The sequence below is a fragment of the Chelonia mydas genome, chromosome 1, assembly GCF_015237465.2.
Source record: "Chelonia mydas isolate rCheMyd1 chromosome 1, rCheMyd1.pri.v2, whole genome shotgun sequence".
Lineage (NCBI taxonomy): Eukaryota > Metazoa > Chordata > Testudines > Cheloniidae > Chelonia > Chelonia mydas.
In genome coordinates this window covers 202,976,203-202,999,322 of record NC_057849.1, presented here as the reverse complement: position 1 = coordinate 202,999,322, position 23,120 = coordinate 202,976,203, and the positions used below count along the sequence as shown (strand labels likewise).

Below are 23,120 nucleotides of genomic sequence, written 5' to 3'. Positions count from 1 at the left end.
TAAGAACAGGACTCTGTGGGACCCCAGTGGACTGCAAGAGATTGGAAGAGAAGGGCCTGTTGACAGACATGGCAGGCATGATCAAATAGGAGAATCAGAAGAGAACTGCACTGTGAGTCCAGAACAGATAATATATCAAGAAGAAAGGTGTGATCAACCATGTCAGAAGCAAAGGAAATGTCAAGAGTGATGAGGATGGAGTAGAGACCTTTGGACTTGGCTAAGAAGAGTCTGTTAGACTTTAAGAGCTGTTTCACTGTAGTGAAGAGACTAGAAGGAAGATTGCGGGGGATCAAGGATGGAGTTTGGAACTTGAGGTAACAGTTTCATATGGTATGTACTGTTACCTCATGTGAAGGATAGAAGGGAGGGGTAGTAGTCAGAGGCAGTTGAAATTTGGGGGTTGTCTTTTGGGGGTGGAGGATGATGACTACAGCATGTTTGTATCTGTAGAGGAAAGGACTGAGGGAGATCAGGAGTTGGGAGGGAATGGGGTCATTGGCACAGATGGCTGTATTAGAGATAGAAAGTGCATCAGAAGCCTCAGTATTAGTCATAGAGGTGAAAAAGTTGGAGGTGGAAGAAAGAAGAACAGGGGAGATAAGAGATCATAGCAGACCTTATCTTTTTTTTCCATGTGCCAAACAAAGACCAGAACTCTTGCACTGAAGAGTTAACCACTGATGCAAAACTAAAAATCCTGGAAAAGAAGTTAAGCATATTCCTATCATACTTAACTTATGCAAACATGTGCTCACTACAGCTAACATATCATCATATCCTCCATATACACCATTCATCATCACAACCTCCATTATTTGTGTTTTAACTCTCAGTAGTGATCTCTCTCTCTCTCTCAGAAACATATGCGTATGTACTTATGTGTTGAATAACTGGAGGTTAGAAGATTGTCTTGTGAGTGTTATAAGGGGTAGATCATGTACTTGTTTCATTGTATAAGGTATGTGCTCAGTAATAAGGTTGGCTAGTATTTACGATGTTTGAGTGATTGTGGGTAGTGGTGTGCATTTGCTGAAGGACTGCTGTATGTGTTAGTGGATTAGTGTGGATGTCTGTGGTGGGTGTAGGTTCGTATAGACGTACCTTTTTGTTTCCTTGATTGTGGTGCTCCATCAGTGTTGTATTGACTTCAGCAACTTATATTGTGAATGAAATTTTTATATAGAATTTTTATTACATTTGGCCATGTTGGTTTGCAACTATAGCAATGTGTATTTGAGTTGACTGAGGAAAGTAGCATTGGGTTTGAAGGCTGTTGTGTTGGAGTTTTTAAAGTAGCACACTTGCTGCTGTCATTGGAGGAAACGTCAAATGTCATGTCACCATGGCCTGCTGTAAGGTTAAAGCTTAGCTTGTTATAGCTAAAGCACTCAGGAATGTGAAAAATCCACACTCCTGAGTCCCGCAACTACACCAGCCTAAAACATTGGTGTAGATGCAGCTAAATCAACAGAAGCATTCATCCGTCAACCTAGCTACCATCACTTGGGAAGGTGGAGTTACTATAGTGGCAGAAGAACCCTTTCTGTCATTGTAGAGTGCTGTGTAGCTGTAGCTATGCCACTCTAACCTTCATAATGTAGACCAGCCTTGTGTTGGTTACAGTGGAGGAGTACTTGTATAACTAAAATAGAGTGGGGAAGGATTTAACTCCTTTCTAGGATTTTGAGGCTTTGCATTAATGGGGAATTTGTTTGAGCAATTTTAAGTACTTTTTACCCTGAGGGTATTCTTGTGGCTTCGTTTTGATTCTCTGTCAGAAAATCATTTTTCTCCAGGGAAGCAAAGAACTCTGCAGGGGACATTAATTCTGCACATGTGCAGTGGCACAGAATTCCCCCAGGAGTAAAGACTTTTTGAGAGGCTTTTTATGGATAGATGGTAAAGATTAGCTGTAAGCATTGTCATTTCAGATTTCAGTGTACCCTTGAACTCTCTCTTATGCTTATATATAGGCTACTCCACTTACTGAAAGAAGAAAACACTGCCGGGGCTTCCCAGCTATGGGCTGAGAAGCAACTGAGAACACCTACCCCATCACAGAAAGCAAATGTAGCTGTGACTCCAACAACTGCTTTGCCATCGTCAGGAGGTGCAGGTTTGGCTCTGCTAAAACATTAACTCTCAAAGGACGTAGGCTGCTAACAGCATCTTACTCAGAATAATCTTAGTGGCGAGAAGGGACAGGAATTGAGTTTTAGAAATCTGAGTTGGGTTAGCGGAGTCAGGCACAGGCAGTTTGATTGTGTTTATAAATAGAGACAAGGTGGGTGAGAGATCTTTTATTTCTGTTGGCGAGGGAGACGAGCTTTTGAGCGAGACAGCGCTCTTCTTCAGTCTGGTAAATGTACTCCGTGTCACAGCTAAATACAAGGTGGAACAGATGGTTTAGCATCAGTAGTTAACACGTATTCTAAGTGAAGTGACCTGTTAACATCTCTCTAGTCATAGGACAAAAAAGGGGGGTTAGTGTGTGACAGATTGTTGTTGGAATAAATCGTAAATTTAGTATCTTTATTAAGTCCATTATTTTTAGCATCTCGCAAAGTTATGAATTTAAGCTTCCAGGCTCATCTTTTGAAGTTGTTGTGCAGGTTTCCTTTGAGGATGAGGACTGAGAGGTCAGATATGGAGTGATTTGTTTTGTGAAAAGTGTTTGCCCACGGGTGATACGGTGTTTTTGTCTCACCATTTTGGTGTGTGAGTTCATTTGCGAGTGTAGTGATTGTCTGGTTTCACCCACATAGTTGTTGTTGAGACATTTAGTGCATTGGATGAAATATTTTACAGTTAATCACTTAAAGTTGTGTGTGTGGGCTCGTATGTGTGATTTGTTTTTTTTGTTGTTTTTAATCAGCCCTCAATGCTACCGGAGTAGTCCAGAGAGTCCATTCAAGGCTTCAGAATGAAGATGAAGAGCAGACTTCAGATTCCTCTTACACTGTGAGACAAGTGCTGAACCCAAACCCAAGAAAGCAAAAGCAAGTTTCAACAAAAGGTCTGATCCTTTTTAAAATGAATATTTCATCCAAAGTAACTTGTGCCTGAGACAGTCTATCTGCCTTCCTCCAGTGTTCCTTAAAGCTCTGGTTGAGACCATATTTTCATTAAACGGTACTGATTATCAGTGTCATTTATTGGAGTTAAAAGTCAAGATACAGTGGCAATTTAGTACTTAAGCTGATAGGGAAAGAGGAGAATTCTTTACTGCTTGTGATCCCTGGTTACAGTACACTCTCTCTTTGCTTGGAGTTTTACTTTCAGCTCTGGTATTTGCTAAGATTACAGAGGTAGAAGTAGTGACTACATAGTTATGGTTGCATTGTGATTTGCTCATAAAGGACTGAAATCTTGTGTTTTGAATTTAGTCTCCAAATTTCGCACAACAGCCCTTCAGGGGACAATTTGAAATTTTCATTTAAATTGTTTTAGGAAAATACTTACTAATTTTTAGGAAACATTTAAAAATTCTTCCTGTATGAAATTTGGACTGGATGTTGTCTGAATTTTTTTAGGTGCCTCTGACTTCAAAAGGGGGAGGGAGGACCCAAAACAGTCTCTCTACCCAGGTCCCTCCCAACTTCTAAAACGTCTATCACATAATGCTGTATGGATAGGACACTTATGAAATTTGACAATTCTGTGCATAAAGAATAGTTCCACTTACTCCTCATAACTGAATAAATTTGCATGAAGTGGCTGAGAGGGGAAGTGCAGTCTTCGTGGGTTAATACCTCAGTTCATATGGACTGGGATCCACATCATGCTATTACTGATTCACTGTGCAAAAGAGGCAACAATGTCATGAGGAACTAGCTCTGGATTCAATGTGGCATTGCCAGGGCTTCATATTGCTACTGCTATTTTGGTACCACCAGGTAGCAGGACTGTGGGGAGCCAATTGGGGGAGCTGCCATGTAGGACATACAAGGGTGTTTTAAGGGTTTTTGGGGATGGAGTGTCATCCATATGCTTTGAGATGCTGGGAGGTTATAACCTTCTTCAGCAGCAGTTCTATTCCAGTTGATTCACTCCGGCTCATCATATGAGGACTCGCTTCCTGTAGTTTTTCAGAAGATTGTCAGACAGAGAAGATGCCTCTGGAATGGAGCTAGTAGCTTAATTATAGGTGCACTTTCTGCTGCAAGTCCCATCCCACCCACTACGCCTCAGCTCTGCTTCCCCACCGCTAAGTCTTGGTCAGATATGCCTGAGCAGGTCTATCAAACTTTGACTCCTGCTGAGGAGCATAGCAAAGGTCCATGGGAGGTTGGGGAATGTAGATGGGGTACCTTCATGCTACTCACTTCCCTGCTAACTCACCTGTACCTCTCTACATGGCTGTCCTCATGCACTCCCTGGAACTTTTTCTGTGCTGTATTGCATAGATCTATGGTGATGTTCAATCTATGTATTCAATACTTAGGGTTTTGTAGAAGAGTCAACTCTTCTACACAGTGTTGGTTCTGCAGAAATTTAGACCAGGGGTTCCCAAAGTGAGGCCTGAAGGAGGAGAAATTCAATGTACAGTTGTCCTTCCCTGTACTTGTGGGCTGAAGGCTGTTGATCAGCTGTATATTTCCATGGTTGTTGGAGTTCACCCACAAACAGTTTCAAATTATCTGCCAAGGAAGATAAAAGTATAAACAAATGCTGGAGTTGGTGCCTTTATTTTGATGTTCATTTACCATATGTGTAAACCAGGTGTGGTCTCTGCCTCCTTGAAAGTCACTAGGGTGGTCCTCAGAGTTAAGTCCAGTTTCTGAGGATTTAGAAACAAACTGTATTAATCTGAATGACTAGGATGCATCTATCTTTGATGTTCCTTTGTCCTTTATAGTGCTGGAACAGAGTGCTTCTCCCATGGCTTATTTCAACAAAAATTAGTCTGTTTTGATTGGAATCACAAACATTGTTAAACTCAGTTGGAATTTAAAGAATTTTTTTATGTCTCTGTCTCTCTTTCAGTGAAAAGAAATCAAACTGCACAGATGGCTTCTAAACAGAGAAGAAATGATTCTCTTGCTAATGCAGTTTCCTTCGAACTCCCAAGCGGCAATAAATCCAGCTTGGATGTCCTGAATCACATGATACATGAAGTGGAGCATGAAATGGAGGAATATGAGCGATGGACAGGCCGTGAAGTACAGAGAATGCAAAACGGTCATGGCCTCACAGGGTTCACCATGTCACTGGTGAACACACTCTGTCGTCTGATGCGCTACCTCAAGGAGGTGAGTAGATGTTATGTGAACTGCTCCTGTAGCTAGAATGAATAAGCACAAAGATTACAGATTAATTTACAACCTTAACTTAGACATTTCCTAACTTCCAATCTCAATATCTGTTTGTGTGCAATTTAAAAAAGATAAAATTATTAATTCAGAAACTATGCTCTCTCTCATAAACGGGCAGGAGTTCACTGAACTGAAATGCAGGAGGTCTCGCATTTACTTCAGTGAGAGATGTAGTCCACTTAGAACACTTTCTAAAACTATAAAAATTAAATGCATATTCAGAATATTGGGTGTTTAAATGTTTCTTTGTTCACAATCAGTTGGTTTTTGTCTATCTGTCTTAGGTATGTGGGCTTTGGAATTAGTTATATGCTAAAGATCTCCATCCCTTCCTGGTCCCTCCACAAGTGCCTGGGAACTACATCACAGCACCTAGCTGCTGCTTGTTTCACAGTGAACCGCTCTGCTCTGAGCACAGGGTTTTTTAGACCCTTGCGTTTGGATGACAGTCCTCCTTTCTGTTGTGTTGCTTCCTTGTGCTGTGCTCCCCTCCTTGGGAGCACTGGACCTAGGCCTGGACTGCGAAGATTTGGGTAGGCTATACCCCTGTGTCTGAGGTACAGATGAGGTTGCATCACAAACAGCAGAGCCTGGTCCCTCACCCTAGTTGAAAAATACTGTTGACCAGGCAGGGCTGAAGTTGGGCTGAAATTGATTCCTGACCATCTGTCACTGTCATCATTGGAAGTGAGTCTCCATTCAGGTCTTGAGAGAGTTGAGTGATGTCCAGCCCATAGATATGGTCTGTGGGCCATGCAGTCAAACCGTGATTGAAAGGGATACAGCCATAGCTGTGTGACTTGTGGGGCTGCCCCTTGCTCTTTTTGCAGTGGCTAAGCCAAATACAGCCATACCATATCTGATACTGGTAACCCTTGGGACTGTCCCCTTGTGCACCCAGAGACCCTTGTTCCTTACTGAGATGCTGCCTGTATGATACCATCACAGTCCACTGTCTTCTCCTTAAAGCTATTATGGGGGTTATGCTTGGAAGGACTCTGCAGCCCTGGCTTATTTGCCTAGCTAACCTCCCTCCCTGTTCAGCCAGCCAGGAGTTGCCAAGGGATGGGCCACACATCCTAGAAAAAGAGCATTCCAAGGGGTCTTGGAGCCTCCAGAGAGGTTATTTCCTCTTCCTCTGTGGAGAGCGAATTCTCCTCTGGCTCCTGTCCTGGAGATATAGACTCAGAATCCAGAACTTCTGATAGGATATTGGTACATTATCCTTAAAATAAGTAATGCAGGAAGGGAAACTCTGGTCTCTTGAAGCCTTTGCTAAGGTTACCTCTAAATATAAAAGCAAGAGACACTGCATTTTGAACACTAAACTCTCTTTGGAGGAGGCAATAAATGCAGAATAGCTCTGTGAAAAGGGGGAAAAAAAACCAAAACCCTCTACTGCTGAGATCTATGCCAAACTGTATAAAATCCCTAAAGAAAAGTGGAATAAATTTGGTCATATCCCTGAAGTGAATTCTAAAATCTTCTTACTGCTTTTACTTTATATATAAACAAAGCCACTCATCCTGTGAATGCTATTGCCATCAAAGATCCATTGGACAAAAAAAAATTAGAGCATTGACACACCTCAATACTGGTTTGTGCTGTGTATGCCCTACCTCCACTTCAAAAGCCTTCCTCTCCTGGCACACCATAAACAAAGCACGTAAGACTAAGAGAGACATTTGGCTGCAGTCACTGACCCTGTCCCCCAACACCACTAGGGCCCAGAGCTCTTATTTCAGTTTGAGTTCCCCAAAAGTATGGAATAGTTCTGCTCAGTCCTGGCTCTGTCCGTACCTAAACCAATCAAACAGTCTGGTACATCCAGGTCAGGCTAGAAAACCTATCCTTCCTAGTTTTAAGAGATTCAGAAAGTGGTTTACCTGTGTTCCATAGGCTTAAAGGAGATATACCAGCATGTCCTCTTATATCTGCCTGTCAGTATCTCTGCTTCGCTCTGGACAATTATCATTTCCAATACATGATCCTTCTTTTGTCCCCCTCTTTGGCCTCACAGCTTTTCTCCAAGATTTTGATAGCCCTGATTACCTCCCTGAGGGAGGAGAGGATTTACATTTACTACTATACAGGTGACATTCTCATTTAGTCTGAGTGCCAGCAGAAGCCATCTGAGATGCTCAGTTGGGTAATTCAAGCTCTGCAGAGGCACAGGTTTTGTCTTTAACCTGGAAAAGAGCTCCGCAACACTTCTCAGGATCTCCAGCATTTGGGGGCCAGATTGTGCATCCTCAGAATAAAGGATGTAGATCGTCTTGTTCATAACTCACAGATAACCACTTGGAGGAGCACTCTACCTGCTTGATCTCTGATGTGTCTAGCACAGTCACAGTCCAGTGGATCTTTTTCCACACACGACCTCTCCAGGCTCTCATTTTCTCCATGGGGAATCACTGAGGATTCCACGTGTAGTCCTCTGTATCTCATGTCATCAATGCTGGCGTCCCTACAGTGGTAGCATGATATACAAAACTCAAGGAAAACCTCTTTCAGATCCAGCAGTGACAAGGATCATAGACCCCTGTGTCAGCCTTCGTGCTGTCACGCTCATAGCTGGGCAAATGATCTTCAGCAGAATCCAGGAGGCGCAGCAGCTGGCTGGAGATCAGTGCCATCACTAATGTCCTGAGACACCTCTTCCCTCTCTTGACCACCACTGTCGACAAGATGGCAGTGGTCTATGTCAGCAGGCAAGGCAGGACTCTCAGCTCCTCATTGCCGGTGGGAGGAAGCATCTAGAATTCTCCCTGGACAGAGAGGAAATGTGTCTCCATTGCATTAGCTTATGTTAAAGAATAAGAGTAATTTACAAACTGTCGATCTCAGGGGAGTGGGATCTGAACAACAATATCCTCTGCTTAATGTCCCTCTAACAGGGCATTTTCAAAATAGACCTGTTTTGCCTCCAACAAGGGGGAAAAAAAATCTGATCTCTTCTGCTCCCAGCCCTGGTAGAAGCAATACTGGAGAACAGATGCCTTCTCCTTCAATTGGTCTGACCTCTCTTCACCAGAATGGCCAGGAAGATCAAGCCAAACATGAGCAGCACAAAGCACTGTCCAGCACCCTTAACTACATTGTCTTCTGTGTGTAATCCTATAGTATGGAGTTGAAGTCTGAGTAGAATGAGAATGCTTCACCAAGAGCTGGTTATGTCTCTTTCGTAAAGGCTGTGAAGAAAGAAGCATAGGAGTTTGAAAGGTCTTCCCTACTCGTGTGCCATCATGGGAGAGTGGGAAAGGGACAATAACACAAGTCAAGCAGAGTATCAGTTTGTATGTGCAATAAAATAGGATTGCAATGGTAACATGGACATCACCTTAAAGCTGGTAGCAAAAGCTGTATTTCTATGTTAACTTGATAGCAAGGTTTGGAGTTACTCCCTCTTGTAAACATGAACCTCTATTGATGATTGATTGTGTTTTTCATCCCCCACCCCCCCAGAGTGAGATGCAGCTGCGTCAGGAAGCAGCGATGAGGCAGCAGCTTGAGGGGGTGCTGAATGAACACAGAGCACTGATTGATGCTCTGACAACTGAAATCCTTCTGGTCAGAGAAGAAAATGCTGCCATACAGGTACAAAGATGTTGAGCCTTTCCTTTGACACCCTATGAAGCCCAAGGCAGGAACTAATGCAGTGAAAGATTTAAGCAGGCTCTTTATCTCTAGAGTGATGTGTCTGAGTTGACGTGCATTGGCAGAGCAGCATAGGGGGCAAAGGACTTTATCAGCAAGGGATGGCGCTACAAATCAGCATTGAAAATATGATCGTTAAAGATACGAGGAACGTAATAGCGGGGGCGTTGTGATAGAGGGGGTTTGTGGAAGTGTAATGCCAACCCTCTGTGCCTCATTCTAACTAGTGGTATATTCTCCTCACTTCAACAAGCTCCAAATTCCTATCAATTAAAAGGAGTAATGAGAAACATTTTTTTGAGAAAATCCTTTTAAACTTTAACAGAAGATTTATTTTAGTACAGCTTAGCCTTACTTTAATGGAAACCCACTGTGCAGTCTACATGCTTAAAACTCTGCCTCTTTGCTTTCACAATATTAATACTAGTGGGGCAGTGAAGTGGAACTGACTTGAGGTCTTATTAGTTTCACTGTGTCACTCTGCAGCTGTTGTGAATTAGGATGGAAGTTGCAGCCATAAGAGAAAGCAACCTGGAGAAGGAAGAGGAGGATGGGGAGCATTGGGGGATAATCAGTAAAAGATGGGGCTAGTCAGGAAGGAAAAAGAGGAGAGAGAAATAGGGGAGACAAGTGCAGAGATGCCTTTTTGTGGCACCTCACTGGGATCAGATTAAAGCTTTGGCACTAAGTGGGGAAACAGAGGAATAATACATCTGTCTAATTTTTGTCCCTAGAACACAGATCTCTGTTTATGTGGTTTTTTTCCCCTCCCTTAGAAAAGGCTTCAGCAATATATGGTGGTAACAGATGAACAGTTGATTTCACTCACTCAGGCATTCAAAAGCCTCCCTATAACAGATCCTAACAGAGGGCGAAGTCCTACAGATTTTGGAGTTCCAGTCAACAGTCAAGGTTGGTGTCGTTTCAGCGCATTAGTAACTTTAGAATCCTAGGTGACACTTTGGAAAACACCCTCAGCTCCAAGCAACTCCTATGACAGTATGGAATAGTTGCCAAGAAATCATTGACACAAACCAGAACTTGATCCAGCAGACACCTGTTGTAATCTCATTGAATTCAGTGGGACTATGCCAGATGGTAACTATCATGCTTGGCAGTAAATTGTCATACACAATCATCTAGTCCGAGGCTGATTGATGGATCCTCTTTGAGTCTTCTAGGTACCTCCCATATAAACCTGGGAACTGTTGTCTGCTTCTGTGCCACAGTAAACAGCTCTTATCTCATACGCTCTGCCCTGAGACACGGCTGCTAACCTTTGGATTTTACAGGCATCTTGTCCTCGTTTGTTTATTTAATATTCTCTTCTATACAGTTCTGGTTGGTCTCCCATGTTAGATATAGATATTCAGGCCTGTCTGCAAAGGCCTGTACTTTAAGAATTTAGGTGTATTCTTATCACTTGGCTAGTTAGAGGTATAAAAGAAAGAATCAAAATCACTGTCTGCCAGTGTAAGGTCCTTCTCTTACTGTGACAGTCTGAGGCCCTGTTCTTAGGCTAAGGCCTATGGCTAAGCAACAGAGGCAGCCATAAGCTGGGAAGTGACCGGTCACATCCTCCTATTCCAAACTAGTCACGTTGAAAGAAGGTGCTATTGGGCTGTTAGGAATACACTCCTGTCCTGATAATGCCTGTCACCTCCAGAGAAAGGGAAGTGCCTAGAAGATGTAAAAGGAAATTTAGGTTGATAGTTTTCTGTCTGGTAAGAACTCACTTATCAATAGACACAGCTGGGAAACCCTTATGTCTTTATAGATGTAGTTGTGAAATCCTCACTTCTGTATTGTTTTGTCATTATAGTTCCCACTTTGCTATTGTTTATTGGCATGGTCTCTGTCTGGTTCTGTGATTGTCTGCTGAATAATTAATTTTGCTGGGTGTAAACTAATTAAGGTGAGGGGATATAATTGGTTAGCTAATCATGTTACAATATGTTAGGATTGGTTAGTTAAATTTCAGTAGAATGATTGGTTAAGGTATAGCTAAGAATATTACTATATAAATTAGGGGCAAACAGGAAGTAAGTTGGGATTCGAAAATAAGGAAAAAGGAACTTGGATTTAAGCTTGCTGGAAGATCACCCCAATAAACATTGAATTGTTTGCACCTTCGGACTTTGGGTATTGTTGCTCTCTGTTCATGCAAGAAGGACCAGGGAAGTGGGAGAGTGAAAGAATAAGCTCTCTAACATCCCCTCTTTCACCTCACTAGCAGCTCCAAGCCTCAATCTGGACTGTGAGGATCAGTCATGTAACCAACCATGGACCTATGCTGTAGATGTGGTTATACCACAAACATTTCTATTACAATTAATGGCCCTTTCCTTACTCTTTCTATGAAGATTCTGTTCAGGAAGAGCCCTTGTAGCTGCTCCTGCTGTATCTCCAGAGGTTTCAGAGCAAAGCTCCCCTTTTTTGAACACAAGTAACCCCTCCAAATGCTCTGTCCTCTTTGGGATGTCTTCCAAAAATACTCTTTCAAAAGAGTCAAAGCTTCAAAGCATGTTTCTTTCTGTGCCTCCTGACAAAGGAGAGTTCTTGTTCCCTTCTGACTCCTCTCTGGATGGTTCAGACACTGAAGCCAGGTGTTTCGGATGCAGTAGTAGAGGAGGCTAACTCATTAGTTACTTCAGCAGGTATTTGATAATCAAGGAAGCCAACTGCCTCATATGAGTCAGTTGGAGGAGCTGGTGCTGAGGAGGCAAATGGCACATGGGTAAAGCCTTGCAAATCGGTTTATATCCGTTTTATATCCGTGGACCATGTTTGCGGATCACAGATCGCATGCAGATACAAATTTTGTATCCTCACAGGGCTCCACACATAGGAAAGAAGCTCTGGAAGGATACTTCTACTTGGGGAAAACATAAAGAAGGATTTTCTCATTCCTTGTCAAGGTTACTGAGGAACAGTGATTCTGAGCAGTAGACTCCCCGTAATCTGACATTAGTTAGTAACATCTGCTACAAACTCTACGCAATGCCTCTGACAGACCAGTTCCCTTTTGGCTCTTTACATTTAAGAGCGCTGTTATGCAGCCATTCAGTTCTGTGATCAGCCATGTCCTGCTTTATCCCTCCTACAGTTTTCCCTTTCAGGCATTAATGCCCTGAACAAAGCTGTTAAGGGGAAATCCAGATATAAGGTCACACAAATGGGGGCTAAGGAGGGTGGGGGTGTGTGTGTGTACTCCAACTAAGTATGATCTCACAACCAGCTGTAACACTGCCGTCATGTTTTTCATTTTGTGCTTCCCTGGCATGTCCAAAGCAGATGGTGACGTGTACGCAAACCAGTCATAGGCAAGCAGTTAGATGAGAATGGCAGCCATGGTTTAGATGGCTATGTGCATACTAGTTAGAGAGAGTGGATTTTAAAAGGAGGGTATACAGCACAGAATGACTGGAAATAGAGTGGTAACAGCTAAATTTCTGTCAACCAGCCCACTTTACAATGAAGCGTCAAATGCATATTCGTGTGCATTCTGAACAACTGACAGGTCGCATGCTTGGTGACAGTCTCTTATGGGGTGTTCTACAATCTGATCACTGAAGTTTGTTAATTTCCATCTTGGAGATAGAAAGCCATTTCAGAAATACAGAAAGAAGGTTACATTAGGTATATTAAGGTTTTGTATCCTTTCCAAGTGTGCTCTTCATCAAAGGTAAAATACTATTAGGTAAATTTCCCCCTCCTCTCCTCTCCCCCCCTCCACCATGTTTTCAGTCATCTGAATGCAGGACCTATCTTGATAGGAATTTATTTTTCTGTTGCTCGTGTACTAAAATATTTTGTTTCTAATGCCCCCAATTCTTGCCTTGTCTGTCGTCTTCAGAGAAGCCTGTATTATACTCCACTGTACCCAGGACCGATCTTTTCAGAAGGGAAAACACACTTGTATTCTCACAGGAGGAGCTGCCTGTGAAACTTCATCAGTGGTCAAGTCCCCCAGATGCTGTAGTGGCAGGCAGCAGTTTGCCAGCTCATGTGTTCCAGCCAGCTGTATTGTTATCTCCACCTAGACAGAAGAGTATCCAGGAATTCCCTCCTTTTCAGAATGGTGAGTTGGTGGTCTGTGTCTTTGGACAGAATGAGATCATTATCCTTCACATATGGTGTCAAATAGATTGTGCTCCCTCTTTCAAATAGTAATTCTTTGTTGAATGAACTTCCACCAGGATTTGGCCTTGCCCACTTGTTTTTTTGGAGGCAGCCCTTCTATGCAAGTTCAGTTGGGGCAGCTAGGTGCCTGACACCATTAGAAGCTGTCTGGCATCAGAAACCAGGTCTCTTGCCTCTGCAGCTGGAGCTGTGTTTCTGCCCTCTCCTGTTTGCTTATCTTTCTGTTGACTGCTGACTCTCAATTTCTGCAGCCCCTGCTGACGAGTAAACTTTCAGTTACAAAGCATGACAGAAATAAAATGACTATTAATCCTCAAAAATAATTTTTAAATGTAGCCTACGGGCAAGATTTCAGTAAGTTTTTAACCATATGGGAAGTCTGAAGAGTTTGCACTATATTGTTGTTGTTAGGGGTGATAAATGGTCTGTCATTAGATGTTAAATTTCTTAAAAAAACCTGTTTTAAAAAATGTTAACTCCTAAACTACAGATTTACTTCCAAATTCTGAGAGAAGTCACTCTGTACTCAAATGCTGTAATTTGGGAAAAGACAAACTGCGCTGGCTTAGCAGCGGGTAACTCACACGTGCTATTTTCAGCATTTTGCATATTTCCTCTGATGTTGATTCTGGGCTGTAACAAAGCAGAAAATAACTAGCGATCAATCTTTATAAAATGGAGGACTTACTCAGCCACAGAATAAATGTTTATTTCAAAGTTTCCAACTGATATTGCAAACTGAAAAGTTCAGCTCCTCTCTTCCTTGGCTCTTCAGCCCATTCCCCTCTGCTAGCTTTAAATCCAAGTACAGTAGAACCTCAGAGTTACAAATGTCTCAGGAATGGAAGTTGTTCATAACTCTGAACAAACTATTATGGTGGTTCTTTCAAAAGTTTACAACTGAACATTGACTTAATACAGCTTTGAAATGCAGAAGAAAAATGCTACTTTTAACCATCTTAATTTAAATGAAACAAGCACAGAAACAGTTTCCTTATCTTGTCAAATCTTTTTTTAAACTTTCCCTTCATTTTTAATAGCTTACATTTAACACAGTACTGTACTGTATTTGTTTTTTGTTGTTTGGGGGGCAGGGGATTGTCTCTGGTGCTGCCTGATTGACCAGTAGAACCAGAAGTACGCAGTTTATAACTCTGGTGCTTGTAACTCTGCGGTTCTATTGTAATTGTTAAAATACTTGCAGTGACCTCTGATTTGGGGAACATGAGCCAATGGTGTACCCTGAATAGAAAACTATCCATGTCCCCATCCTTGGTTGAGTGTTACAGTTCAAGCCCTTCTCTGTGACTTAGCTCCATTAGGTTAGTACTGCACAGTCACTCCCCATGTTGAAGACCGCTTGTTTGCTGTTCCTTTACTCTTTGTCTGTAGCATTGAAGAAGACAGTTCAAACATATCCTGCATCCCACATCTCTCCATCTATGGAAACCACTGAGAGAGAGCCAAACTGGCAAAAGAGCTCACCTTCCTCTGCGGGAACTCAGAACACAAATGAAGAGAATCGTCTCCTCACCCAGAGGTGGCGAATTCCTCCCATACACAAAGACTTGGAGAGTTCTTTACTGTCAGATGGTCAGCAAGGGAGAAGCACCTTGTCCCCAATGGACAGATGGGCCATTGCTGGCTCTGGGGAGGAGCAGAAGCCCAGTGCACCTGAGGAGCACACTCAAAGCAATGATCTGTTAGGACAGATAGCTGAGTTAACACTGCAGAACTCTGTTATCAAAGCTCAGCTGAGCAAATTCAGAGATCGCTCTCAAGAGGCAGGGGATGGCCTGCATCAGCCAATTACAATGCAAAATATGAACACTAGTTTAGGATCAGCCATGCAGGGACAGGTAAGAATGTAAGAGAAGGTAAAGATTGGGTTGTCCTTCATCCCCCATCTCCATTTCCCACAAAGTATTGATTTTTTTTTTGGTATCAGGTTTGGGTCTCTCTCTCTCTGGCACTGTAAGGGGGTGAGTAAAAACTTGTTTGTGTCTGGGGAGGTCTTTTTTTTTTTTTTTTTTAAACCTCATCCTGTCTTTGAGCCAGCTTGACTCCCTCATCTTCCAATATTCCTTTCACTGGAGATTGCAACTCCAGTTCCTCATGTGAGGCCATAACAATGTAAGCAGTCTTTTGGAAGGTGGAAGTCAATGCTGTCTGCGTGCTGGTGAGTGAAGGATGCATGGCAGACTTAAAAAGCCTTACTCTCTTGTTGCATGTAAGCCAGACTGGCTTAGCCTTAATGTCTGTGGGAAAGAGAGGCCTTTGTTTACACTAGGAAAATTGGGACCTGGAATTGAGCTGCACTGCTGGCTAGTGTAGACAGGCCACTGCTTTGAGTAGCAATAGACAACACACACACCTGAAGCCTGCCTCCACTACAGCCTTGACTCGTGTTACCATCAGTGGAACTGCATTGCTGGTGAACTAGGGGTCCTAATTTTCCTTGTGTAGCTGTAGCCTAAGGGCTTAATTCTCCATTGTCTTACACAGTGTCTAGTTATTTACAGATGTGCAAAGTGGGTATAGAACTGTAGTACATCAGAATGGTCATATTACCCTCAGTTTGCACTCTGTGTGTGTGGTTTCTCTCTGTCTCTCTCTCATTTATATAAGTTTGAAACTTCCAAATTTATTTTGTTTGTAATGATTTGTGTTAGACTTTGCCAGAAGTACCAAAGAGCTTGGAGGAACGAATAACAGAGCTGAACCGCCAAAGTGCAGAAGCCCGTGGTAAACTGCTACAGCTGATAGACCAGCAAAAATTGGCCACTGTCAACCCTATCTCTCCACCAGTATCACCTATTTTACCTCCCCCCATAAATTGGACTGGTATGTAGTCCCTTTCTTTTCCTTTTTTTTCCTCTACAGTAAGGTATTTACCTTTGTACCTACTACCTTCAGTTGACTAAATCAGCAATTCCCAAACAGTGTGGTCAACCGTGCACTTGCTGACAATCCACTGAAAGCTGTCTGGTCATGTGGTGTAGGCTCTCCTTGTTTACAGCTACTAAATTTCATTGAGACAGGTAAAAATACATCAGCTAACATTTTCCTAAAGTTACTTTTATATGTAATTAATTGCTGCAGTTGTGTCATTGCCTGCTGTATTCACTCTTCATCATGCTAATGTCCACAGAGCCACTACAATGAGTTTGTTAGCCTGCTTACAGTTTGGGCGCAGAACTAGACTTGTCAGTCATGGGCAGCAAGGGAATGCCTCCCCTCCCCTCATTCTGCTTCCACAGTGGGAAGCAGCTTGACGAGGCCTCCTTTTTGCAGAGCTTCTCTGAGTGAAAAGTCCAGTATTTTATTTCAAATTTCTCATTAAAAATCCCACTCAGTAATTTGGTCATCTGATTCTTAGTCGTGTCCCAGGGCTATCTGCCTTTTGAGACGTCTTTCCCCTTGGGTCTGGTTCCTTGCTGAGGACCTATAGGATCCTCTGAGATGATTAAACTGTATGGCACACTAGAGAATAGTCAGTGCAGAATTTATTCTTCCCTGCTAGTTCAAGCTCCATGGATTAGCTACCATGCTTGTTTTTTTAAACTGTCCTGCAGACTTAGGACAACTTAATCCTTTCTTGAAGTGAAATGGCAAGCAAACTGAGGAAGGGGAAAAGGCCATTAGGTAACAAACCACTGAAAAAGCATAAAGGCTAGAACTCAAAGGGGGTGTGTGTGTGTGGAGGGGGGGGGTACAGTGCCTAGCACAATGGGATCCTGATCCCTGATTAGAGTCTGTCAGTGCCATTGCAATATTAATACAAATAGTAAACTAAGAAAATGGAGAAGTAAAAACATAAAACAGACAGAAATGAAAGATACTAAATAATTCATGCATGGAGGGGTTACTGCACCTTCACCAGAATTGAGCAATATTCCCTTACTCTCTAGAAAACGAAAAGAGGACAATTGAGGTGTCTATTCCAGTGGCAGAAACTATGGACCACTCCAAAGGAGATACTCCTTCCCCTGCGAGTGGGGCCAGTGTAAGAAGGTAAAAACCAACTCATTAGATTGTCTGTCTGAGTGGGTGACAAACAAATGGTGGGAGAGTTTTTCCTACTGTGTTAAATTACCATATTCTCCCAGGTATGATTGGCATTCTATGGTTTCATTACAGTCTAATCTGTAGAGATGGGAAATGGACTGTAACAGGGTAGCAAGTGTCTTCTGTTGAGTTCACCCTGTTAGCAAGTGTTGGAATCCTCTTGGGAGATTGACTGACTGACCCCTGCTGACTCTTTGTGGCAGGTGTAGCTTATTAACTCTTACCTACTATAGCGACTGAAGGGGTTCTTCTGTCACTGTAGGAAATCCACCTCTGCAAGAGGTGGTAGCTACGTCAATGGAAAAAATCTTCCATTGACCTCGTAGTGCCTACACTGGGGCTTAGTTTAACTTAATACATTGCACAGGGCATGAAATTTTTCACAGCCTAGCTCTGTAGTGTAGACCAGCCCTGAGGAATTAATATGGCAAGCAGGCAGTGTGGTGTAAGAGTGGGCAGTGAAGCTCTTGTGACAACGAAATTGGGTAATACTTTAAAAACAAAAAAACCCTGGAATTTAGTTGTTTGGGTTAGAGATGAAGATTTCCCCCCTCATTATAACAAAAGAGGATATTTCCATTTCAGTAACTTTTCAATACTTGCAGTTGGCATAACAGCGCTGCTTGTGACAAAGATTTAAGTGGTTTGTTGGAGGCTGTTGATGTAGATACCAGGCACATGTCTCTGATCTTGTATCAGTGTTCACTTCCTCCTTCTCTCTTCCACCTCACCTCACATGCGTATAGATCTACGGGTGCCTCTAGCAAGACTTGTTCTCCATTAAGTACCACTTCGGGAAGTATGAAATTGACACCTGTCAATCAGAGGACAAAGGTAAGACTTAAATAAGGCTGCATGTTAGCATCCTCTTCAGCTATGGGCTTTCACTGCTGTGTTCTACATATGTATTGAGGATTCTAGACACATACTGGGGTGGATTCTGCTCTGTTTATACCAGTGTCAGTCCAGAGTAAATTAACTGAAGTAAAAAGCTACTCTGATTAAGAACAGAAATCAGAATCTGGGCATCATGCAGGGGACACTCTTGCAGTGTGTTAATGTAACTAGTCACTTGCCTCTAGAGACTTGGATTAAAGCACTACAAGATACAAATGAAGTACAGTAGAACCTCAGAGTTATGAACTGACCAGTCAACCACACATCTCATTTGGAACTAGAAGTACGCAATCAGGCAGCAGCGGAAACAAAGAAAAGCAAGTACAGTACAGTACTGTGTTAAATGTAAACTACTGTGCAGAAGAAAAATGCTGCTTTCCCTTTATTTTTTTTAGTAAAGTTTCCAAGCTGTATTAAGTCAATGTTCAGTTGTAAACTTTTGAAAGAACAACCAAAGCTTGTTCAGAGTTACAAACATCCTCCATTCCTGACGTGTTCGTAACTCTGAGGTTCTCCTGTAATGCTAGGACTGTATTCTCCCAGTGGACATTTGTGCACATTATCCAACCACCACAGAATTTGGTTCCTATGACAGTCTGACTAGATTTCAGAGTAGCAGCCGTGTTAGTCTGTATCCATAAAAAGAAAAGGAGTACTTGTGGCACCTTAGAGACTAACAAATTTATTAGTGCATAAGCTTTCGTGAGCTACAGCTCACTTCATCGGATGCATCCGATGAAGTGAGCTGTAGCTCACGAAAGCTTATGCACTAATAAATTTGTTAGTCTCTAAGGTGCCACAAGTACTCCTTTTCTTTTTATGGATACAGACTAGAAACAACCATTGACTGAAAAAGCAAACAGGGTTTCAAGTAAAGATTGAGATACATCTGTAAGAGCCATAGGCGGTGTTGGGAGGCTGGCAAGCTTGCACAGAACCTACTTGGCCTGTCCATGGCATTAGTCTCGTGCTGTCAGTAACTCTCATTTAACGAATGTTAAATTTTTTTCCAAACGTAAAGAAAAATGGTCAGAATCTAGATTTCCAGCATCCTGCTGAGGGTGAGATTTCCTTCAAAGGTTCCTTGTTTTACAGGAAGAAAAGGAACACTCTAGAGTAACACTATCTGCTGGGCCATTGTCTGATCAGCATTTGTATTCTTGGGAGATGTCATAGTGCTGATAGCAGAAAGAGAAGTTATCATAGTAGTAGTCATATAGTGGGAAGCTAGAGGATCTGTAGAAGCTGGTAATAACTGGTAAGTTTGTGGGAGTGAAAGGACTGTACGAATCTCACTTCAGTTCCTCTCCCTACCCCTCTGTCCCACAGGTGGAGAGGCAAAGAGAAGAAGGCTGGTTTGCACTATCAATGCATATCATGTAACTGAAGCTGAATCACATAGACTCTATTTTATATTTATTTTTTTGTGACCCACCGGTAGGTTTCTGCAGTCCCTCTCCCCAAAACGTGAATTTTAACTCTCAAAGGGCCTACTTGTCAGTGCCACTAGTATACAGAGGTCCATAAGCTTATTATGTTTATGCTCTCCTTCAGATTAATGCATTTGCAATTATAGCCTGGAGAGTGGGACACAAAAGGTGGGAATGGAATGTAACAGTCCAGTCCCTATTGGATGAAGAGGACCTAAATTGAGGACCTAAATTGAGGCTGATTTTAGCCCATTTCTATACCTCAACAATGCATCCACCAACATTAGACATGCTGAAGAAAGGGGCTTCTGGAGAAGAGACCATTTTTTCATGCACCAGCTCAGATACATGTCTGCACAAGATAAGGAAATAAATAGGACAATCCAGTTGACAAGAGCTGTGTGTGTTACGGAACAGTTTGGAATACCATTGGTGAATCAATTTATGGAGTCACTCTGAAGGACTTGCCTCAGAAATAAACCAGTTCCTTATGCTTCGAGTGTGGTGATTGGTTTATGGAAGCTATCTTCTTGTACAAAGAGAATCCTCTTGTCTGAAAGTCATGACGGATGGGTTAGTCATGTCCACAACACCACAGAGGCAGCTACTGTTTTGACTTTTGGCTTCCAAACTATCCCCCAGCCTCACATCACAACTCCAGTCTTACTGCTTCTGTGCCACAGTGAGCAGCTCTTTTGTGCAGCTCTGTTCTGAGCTCTGGGGCTGAGCAGGATTTTCCTTTACATGTGGGGATATGTTTAAAGGAAAGAATACCTTCCTTTTTCCAGATTCTGCTATAACCCTCACCATTTTATATGGTTTTTTGATTGATTAATGACCAAGGGCTGCCACTGACTTACAATATAGGGCCTGATCAGATGGCATACGTTCTGTTTTCCCTAAGTTAATATAAATTGATCCTTTCTGGTTTAGTTTCTCTCCTTTACCTGCCCTCCCACCCATGTTGTGGTAATTAGGTGCTCCTTCCTCAATGTGAGAAATTTCTTAATACTTTAGGGCATCCAGGTGAGCGACTGGATTGCTCCATAGTTCATCTCTTTGTCACCCTCTAACTTTTTCATTTCTAGTACCTTATTTTCCATCTCCTAGGTGGGCCAGGCAATTAAATGCTGTTTAGTCAGGACAAAGTCCTAAAATATGGTGCTTTGTGTCATAAGCTAGCATGTCACATGTCTTTGTATATTTTCAAACATCTATTCAGTATAGAACTATATTATAAGACAGGTATAAGCCCTTCAGGTCTCAGGATGTTCCATAGATCCATTTCAATTTCTTAAGATGGAAAGAATTAGAGTATTTTATGAGACGATCGTCTGCTCTTAATTCTGCTCATCCTTCCTCTGTTCTAGGTGGACTGATTGCTACTCCCATCTGGTATGATGTAAAAATGGAGGATTTGCTGTATATAGGGAATAGACTATTTAAAAATACTATAAATCTCCCTTCCTAACAGGGAATCCTCTGTTCTGGCATTTCCCTCCTTATACACGTTTTGAATGTTTCTAGGATTTAAAAGCTACGGACACTTCTCAACTAGGGCTGCAATGTGTTTTATAGAGGGATCAGTTCAAAAAAATCTGAGAGCATTAGCTGCCTCTGGTCTTGGAGCATGGCTAACCCATCAGTTATGACTTCCAGACTCTTACCTACAGGCCCTTGGTCTCTGATACAGTAATGAACTACATGGAGTACTATACCCAAGCGCTGGTGCAGCTATGTTAAATTATTTTGGGTCCTGTGAGAATGTATAATCCAGGGGCTGTGATCTTGTACAGGTTTATTTGATATTTTATGTATCAATCTTTAATTTTAATGATAAATTGTAAATAAAATCCAATAATCAGAGGATGTGCATAGCTCTTCATTTTGTTATATAACTGTAGCAACCTCTATAGTAAAGAATGAAAAATAGTTTCTGTGATAAGCCCCAGTTTTCAGACTTTTTTTTAACTTAGTTTTATCTTCTTGGGGCTGAAGTTTTCCATGCTTGGTGTCTCCACACAAAAAATCCTGCCTGAGTGCACAGTACAAGCAAAATCCTTTAACTGTTTGACTTTTAAGAGAATGGAGAAATGTTTTTTCCCTTTTTTTAATTGTTGCTGGGTACATTTTTGGTGGGAGGGAGATATTCCATAGAAACAATAGACTCTCTAAACGTGGGATTTGGTATGTACTGATCAAATGTCCATTGTAATCTTCAGGAGACCTTTACTGTTGACTATATCAATGGGTGCTGAATCAAGCCCTTAGGCCTTGCACTTCGTTAAACTTCATTACAGCTAGCTATTAAATGACAAAGTTAAGACTGTTGGAAAATCCATCCAGGCTGATGCACAGTGGGGATCAGTTGTAGATGGGCTGCATATCTATGCACATCCATGATATTATTGCTGAATTGTTCCAAACCAATTCACTCATTACAAATGTTCCAGCGTATCTATTAGGGTGGGGTGAATGATCCTCTTGCTAATCTGTTGGCCTAGTTTCTTACCTACCCAGGTCATCTAACCCTGCTCACAGTAGGTCTAAAAAAGCTCTTGGATCTTAAAGTCCAAACAGCAAGATTTCTGGGGTGAAATCCTGTTCCCATTGAAGTCAGTGGCAAAACTTCCAGTGATCTCAGGAGGGCCACATGTGCTCTCAAAAGTCAGCATTTGACTAAATGTCCCAGTGTTTGTCTCAGAGTTGGTCATGTCCCTTGCAACTGCCTTGGGATGTCTCTTTTTTTTTCTGTCTGACACCACAGTGCAGCCTGAGGTACTCAACAACGCTCATCTGGTCTGAAAACTGGCTGCAACTGTGATTTAGGAGAATTGTTTGCTTAACTGCTGGAACCCCTCATAACAGTGTAAGGCTGTCTCTGTGCAGAGAGTTCAGTGCCCTCATATGCCACTGGATGGGGATACTCCTGGGGGAATTGTGTGCCACTGTGTGTGCGCAGAATTCATATCCCCTGCAGATTTCTTTGCTTCCCTGCAGAAAAATGACTTTCTGACAGGGAAGCTGCAAGAGCAGTCATGCACCACTCCCTAGCTGCGCAGGTACATCATTTCAGGCAGCCAGCAGAGAGGCAAATCACTGCAGGGCTGGGAGCACCCCAGCCAGTGGCTCCTCCCCTGAGCTGGGATTAGCTGCTAGTACCAGCTGGGCTGGAGGCAGAAGAGGATGGGACTTCCTCTTCCTCTGCAAGGAGCGGCTGGGGATGTCAGATCCACCCCCCATAATCTCCCCCAGCTGCAGGAAGCTCAGCATCCTCCCCTGCTTCCTGCCTCCATTGCTCCTCAGCTTTGGGGGAGGGGTCACTGTATGGGGAGCTTGCTCCCCCATTCACTCAACCCCTGTGCATCCGGACCCCCCCCCAGACACCCCCACCAAGCCTCACACCATTTACCCCCTAACCCTCCATACCCAAACCCTACCTCATTGAACCTCAAGTCCTGCATCTGGAGCCCCCTGCACGCAGACACCTGCCTCCGGCCCCCCCCACCCCTGCACCTAGACCACCCCACACTTAAACCCCCACCCTGACAAGCTGCACCACCCTGAGCCCCCATCTGCTGACCCCCAATTAGCTGCACCCAGATTC

The 23,120-nt window shown here is 42.7% G+C and overlaps 1 protein-coding gene across 5 annotated transcripts in view; it reads left to right on the top strand.

The window, feature by feature from the left end:
- SPICE1 (spindle and centriole associated protein 1) overlaps positions 1 to 21,379 on the top strand; it is a 33,359-nt gene extending 11,980 nt beyond the window's left edge. Inside the window, exons 7-17 of one of the 5 annotated variants that reach the window (XR_005226950.2) lie at positions 1,977 to 2,119; positions 2,879 to 3,019; positions 4,990 to 5,255; positions 8,784 to 8,915; positions 9,752 to 9,887; positions 12,832 to 13,056; positions 14,511 to 14,977; positions 15,791 to 15,962; positions 16,062 to 16,159; positions 17,030 to 17,132; positions 17,933 to 17,971. Coding sequence is in view for 4 of the 5 variants with exons in the window: in XM_037909907.2 (XP_037765835.1) it covers positions 1,977 to 2,119; positions 2,879 to 3,019; positions 4,990 to 5,255; positions 8,784 to 8,915; positions 9,752 to 9,887; positions 12,832 to 13,056; positions 14,511 to 14,977; positions 15,791 to 15,962; positions 17,030 to 17,132; positions 17,933 to 18,020; positions 19,413 to 19,466 (1,927 nt within the window). In the remaining variant the exon portion in view is untranslated. Of the gene's footprint in view, positions 1 to 1,976; positions 2,120 to 2,878; positions 3,020 to 4,989; positions 5,256 to 8,783; positions 8,916 to 9,751; positions 9,888 to 12,831; positions 13,057 to 14,510; positions 14,978 to 15,066; positions 15,963 to 16,061; positions 16,160 to 17,029; positions 17,133 to 17,932; positions 18,021 to 19,412 lie in introns of those variants that run through there. The other 4 variants (XM_037909907.2, XM_037909914.2, XM_037909941.2 and 1 more) reach the window with 4 other exon arrangements.
- The last annotated feature ends 1,741 nt before the right edge of the window (positions 21,380 to 23,120 follow it).